A 5,683-nucleotide genomic window follows, 5' to 3' on the forward strand; every position below is an offset into this window, starting at 1 on the left:
TTGATTGTATGTCTGGGCATTTGCCATTATCGGTTGTTGACTACAGTCATACTTTATTTTCATAAATAAATATCTTGGATATTTATTGCAGGCTGGTTGTTATTACTTGGCAAAATAACAGAACCCAATAAATTTATGCCGGCTCTAGCTACCGTCGACACCATCAAGAAACAAATAAAGGGAAACAATCGTTCACCAAAATGTCTCGTTTTTATGATAATTAGTCATATATTGTTGTGTTATCAGTAATAAATGTTCAAATAAGGTAGTATTTTGTAAAATTGACTTGTATTGTTTTTGAATGGGGCCACCATATTCAATTAACAACTTATATCAATCTTAAATTTAAGAGTAGAATCTAAGTGATTCGATAGGACTGTAAACTTAATTGATTAATTAACTGAATGGAATCACTGCATGTCTAAGGAGTTGGATAATAACTATATTGAATTTTGCTCCTCGGCAATACATTATATTTAGTTGATTGCGTGAATTCCCTATGTCATGAAACTGTAACTGATAACTGATTGCTGTAGAAGGTACAAATAGGTAACAATTGAAGACGGACGGACTGAGAAAATAAACAGTCGACTAAATCGGTAAGGTATTAATGAATTCAAAGTCAGCTATAAACCATTGATGTCTAATTATATCTGAGGAGCAAATTTCTGTTTCTAAATTATATAGCAGTTTGTACAATTAAAAGTCGCATGTAACCGTTTATATGCATACATCCACCCAGAGTAACCCGGCTAGCACCATTACATACAGGATCTTACATAATACTAATGCTAGCTTTATAAAACATATAGGATCTAGCATGACACTTGAAGCTGTCCATGTTTTTATAAAATGGCTACTTATGTAAAACAATATAACATAACAAATTTGTTATAAAAGTTAATATTTTATTTTCATTTCTAGCGCATTACTATTCCCCTTGAAACAATTATTGTCATTTGAAAGAAATGTTTATGGTTGTAAATAACCCATATAATCAGTAGAGTGCAGCAGATCTTGTGACATTATTTAGTATTTTACATGATTACTTTTTATTAAATAAGAAACAATTATTGTCATTTGAAAGAAATGTTTATGGTTGTAAATAACCCATATAATCAGAAGAGTGCAGCAGATCTTGTGTCATTATTTAGTATTTAACATGTTTACATTTTATTAAATGATTCGTCACTTCCTTTCTCCTCATCATTTCTTCTGATTCCTCGTCTTCTTCTGTGTCACCGTTGGTCCCGTTACCTTTGTTGTTATCTGAAAGTGAGAAAAAGAATGAAGAATGCAACAAGTAAGTCATGTAAGAACAAACGCTATGCTGCTGCACGTAAAGTAAAGAAAATCTTCCATATTTGGTGATATATACTTATACTTCAATTAAGGGTTAAGTTTAAAAAATAAAAACAACATATCTTTTGACATAAGTGACGTTTTAACAGATTAAAGTTTTAAACAAGTACTCTTTTTAAAGGTTACTTATTGCTTTCTGTACAGCAGCTGTTACTGATCCGGATAATGCCCCGATCCACGTCAGTGTATTGCTGGCTATTCCAACCGCTCCTGCTGACTGGCATGCCGCGAAGAAGCCTTTTGAAATTTAACATCAGTTATGGCCTTTTCAATGACCTTTAATTGACCAAACTAATCTTTTTCCACCTTTTAAATTGAGAATTATTTTTTATGAATACGCTTTTTTGTAGTTTGTATGTGCACAAAATCGAAATGAAATAGAAAATGTAATGAGCTTTATGGCAAAATACACTTTGGATTGGATACCGACCCATGAAATAAATGACCAGATCCATATTTCTCTTCCGAACTTTTTACCAAGCAGTTCTTATAAACATGTTGTTTGTGAATATGATATAACAGGTAAACTGGGTCAGTGTTCCAAGGAAAAAAAATGCTACAGAACATACTTCCGGCAGAGGCGCCAACGCCATTCGACACCGCAATTGCTGACATTCCTTTTGCTGCCCAAGATCCTGCAACGATGCCTCCAGCGCCAAATCCTACAGCGGACAGAGCAATAGGAGCGACGACAACCGAGGCTGCAGCGACTGCAAAGGGCAGGGCAGTATTATTAATCCACGACGGTGAATTATTGTTTGTTGGATTGTTCTGGAAAAGAATTTGTTTATAAGTTATTAACTATAAAGACCTTGTTTACCATCATGCCTATTCGGATGCCGCTTGATCCCATTTTCTTTTGTGAACAATTTGAAAGGGTTAAAAGAAAAAAGGCATAGTTAATTACACAAGTAGTTTGGTATATACTTAGACACAGGACACCTTAATTTAAAGGGAAATATACGATCTTCACTACTACCAGCGTTTGTCGATTATCTAAGAATAAACACAAATTCCGGTCCCCATATTTCGTCTTCTTATGAATAGTTCATATTATAATATAACACGTTTCTCCATTTGTGGCCTAGGTATTGAATTAATTATATAATGAGCATATGTAAAAAGCCATGATGGTTGATCTCAAGTGTGTGTGTGTGTGTGTGCGCGCGCGCGCGCGCGCGTGTGTGTGTGTGTGTGTGTGTGTGCGGGGTTGACGAAGTGAGGAGTATCTGGGTCTTTCACATGACGCAAACAAAAAGTGTTGTGTTATGATTTTCGAAACTGGACCTCCGTGCATTGCAAAGTCACCGCCCGGACACTTAAACCCAGCAAAGCAGACAGTCAGTGCGATTTTTAATATGTTCGCTTTCAGGGACATAGAAATGTATACATTTTTCGTGGATACAATTGTTTGTAGACCAATAAGAATCAAGTTATGTTCAAAATTCGTTGTCACACCTCGCCTAAGAGCCAATGACGTTTTGAACAAAAATGATGTACATTTGTAATTTTATATTTTATCGTGCAGTTAATTAGGATATGGGATATGATCGATAAGCCGATGTATCGGGATGCAAAACATAAGTGATACATATTGACACGAAGGGCCAATGATATTAATATTTCCGTTTGTGATGTGATATTTTTTGCCAATTTTTAATGGATTGTATTCTTGTGTTTATCTTCAATTTATTTCCGTGTCAAACATTTTTACAAATTAAATTATTACTGAAAACTTTACAAAAGTTATGCTCATCGCGAAATCATCAGTGTAGACAAACCTTTCACACTATACCGATGCAAATCAAGTTATGACGAATACATATTGTACATACATAATTGAGTTATATCGTTATCATTTTTTTCCGAACAGTGTGATCAAAATTAGTAAGTGAAATTATTTACATCAATGCTCTTTTTTGGTCAAAAATGTATACCGATACGCTGATGAAATTATCGTGATTTATGGCAATACGCCTTTGCCTATGTAACCCACCCCTAGCAGTTGGTAGTGCTGCAGAAAACTAATCACAATCATTTTGTTATAGGAACGATACTCACCAATGCCATTTAGTGTTGTCTCTAAAACAATTAATAATTATAAAATTCAAATTTTGTCAGTCATATTTGTTCAGAATATAATTAGCAATTAAGCCTTCTATGGAACAAAAAGGCAACAAAATATAAAGCTAGAGACAAGGGCTTTGGTGAACTTGGTGCGTTTTGTCTCTGGCAACATATGTACCAAGTTTCATCTGAATATCTTGAACAAGTTTAATATTGTATAGGCCGTCGAAGCCGACAACAACACCAATGCTTACAATAACTCAATATTTTTCATGGAAAAAATGAGCTAGCTTTACATGAATGGATTTCATAGATAAATTACTGCGTACCCGTTGATAAAACTGGGGTCAAACTTACGTTGCTAGGTGTTCCTTGCAGCTCCATAGTTTGAAATGTGCCAGTCTACAATATGTCATTTATTGTTATTAAGTGTGTGTATATTTAAAATAATGTTTGAATGAATGTACGAAAGCTTTCTTTCTTGTTCGGCGTTTATTTAATGTATAAATAACCATATATCTGCCATTTTAATTAATTTGGGCTGATATATCTCTTTTCGGCCTTTATCGCCATGGGCACTTTCACACGGGTCTATTAAACACAATTGCATTTATTCGATATGATAATCAAATTAGGAATTACTGATGTCATATAGCCTTTGCTATTTTGTCGTGGTGGGGGTGGTGGTTTGTTGATTTCATACGATGTTGAAATCTTATCAATTAAAACAATAACAGCACAAAACTTATGTGAAGCATAAATGGGCGCCATTGTTACACGTCTCGTCATAACTCGACATACTAACACCACTTGACAGCTTAACTTGCGTATTTAAATATATTTTACTATGCCACATACGTTTCAATTTATTTGAATTAAAACTACTAGTATCAATTTAAAGCGTGCATATATTGTATACAATCACGATAGCAGCACAGCGGTAGGGTTCGTAGTTTTTCCTACACGACTTAAGTCGTGTCACCCTCCCTCCCCACCAACACACACATCGTCCCCATCCACATAGCCCACGGATTCAACAAAACAATATTCAGACATTTCGGGCAACGAAATTTATGCCAACCTTTATTCGTATACACAAATAATTGTAACGCACGCAACGCTTTTATACCGTTGATACAAACAGGGAACTATTCGCATACTCACTCATGATATGTTCTCTAACATGGCGGCATATGTGTAAAATAAACACGGATTGAAACTCGAGTGTATTGCTTTATGGGACGGCTTTAGACTTAATAATTACAGCGATCGTTACAGTTTTATGGTGATCGTTAGAGCAGATTATGTCGTAGCAGGATATTACCTTTTATAGCATTAAACTTTGGTATTCATTGTTTTTCTGAAAATTCAATACACACAACTCTGGGGTTTCAGGACGAATTTCTTAATTTGAGGAGGCTTATGTCGCGGTTGGAATCTGGTCACTTGTTTGGGAGATGTGATTCCCAGTTGGAATCCCGGTCGGGCTGCACATTTGTGTTTGATGTTATTCTTGTTCGTTTTCATATCATCAATGGAAAACAAATAACTAGGGTCGGCGAACTTTAGTAGTTACCAGTACGGGAGTAGATCTCAGACAGTAGTAGCCACGAATTTTGATTTGAAGCTAAACATTAATGAGGTATTCATGTATCGTGTGTACTTAAAAAGTGGGAGTCCAGGGCATTGCACCTGTGGTTATTACTACAGGAAAACATTGATTATTAGAAATCTCGTGTTGTATTCATCCGAAATGTGCGTACATCCGGTGTATATGCATCAACTTAATAAGACGACCTTTTTTCGCGTAAAAATAAATTTAATGCATATAAAACAAAGTCTTGATTGACAGGGTAATACATTTGTGTTAATTTTATTTAAGTATAAAAGGAAAATCTCACCTTTATGTATCCTATTTTTTGTTCTAATTTAACTGAAACGCAAACGTTTCCGATAAGACGCATCTCTTATCGCTGAAATAGTGGGTCGTATGCTTTCTGAAAATCGTGCTAAACTATTGACCAGTTAGCTGATTATATAGTATAAGCAGAAACTGCTGACGACATAGTCATAAGCGTTTCGAAATTAAATGCTGTTTCGACATGAATTCTTCTAGCTAAAATACTATATGTCATTTTCACTTCAATGTCAGTCAATTCCTCATACCGTCCTAAAATGGTGATATGTTCAACCTAGCATCTTTCTCAACGAACGTGTCTTGTATGCAAAACCCCTTGTCACCATTACACTATCC

The 5,683-nt window shown here is 35.1% G+C and overlaps 1 protein-coding gene across 3 annotated transcripts; it reads right to left on the bottom strand.

Moving 5' to 3' along the window:
- Positions 1 to 921: 921 nt before the first annotated feature.
- Positions 922 to 5,396, bottom strand: LOC128228093 (interferon alpha-inducible protein 27-like protein 2). Of its 3 annotated transcripts, XM_052939236.1 has the most exons (5): positions 5,331 to 5,396; positions 3,787 to 3,831; positions 1,932 to 2,133; positions 1,489 to 1,599; positions 922 to 1,269 (listed from the first exon to the last, which is right to left on the bottom strand). In XM_052939236.1, the coding sequence occupies exons 1-5, from the start codon at positions 5,391 to 5,393 to the stop codon at positions 1,151 to 1,153; spliced, it is 540 nt and encodes a 179-aa protein (XP_052795196.1). In that variant the 5' UTR covers positions 5,394 to 5,396; the 3' UTR covers positions 922 to 1,150. The 3 variants fall into 3 exon arrangements, 2 of the variants coding, with proteins under 2 accessions (XP_052795196.1, XP_052795280.1); XR_008259904.1 differs by lacking the exon at positions 3,787 to 3,831 and having other exon boundaries at positions 1,932 to 2,072; positions 5,331 to 5,371; XM_052939320.1 differs by lacking the exon at positions 3,787 to 3,831.
- Positions 5,397 to 5,683: the final 287 nt, after the last annotated feature.

This window comes from Mya arenaria, chromosome 1, assembly GCF_026914265.1.
Source record: "Mya arenaria isolate MELC-2E11 chromosome 1, ASM2691426v1".
NCBI classification, from domain to species: Eukaryota; Metazoa; Mollusca; class Bivalvia; order Myida; family Myidae; genus Mya; species Mya arenaria.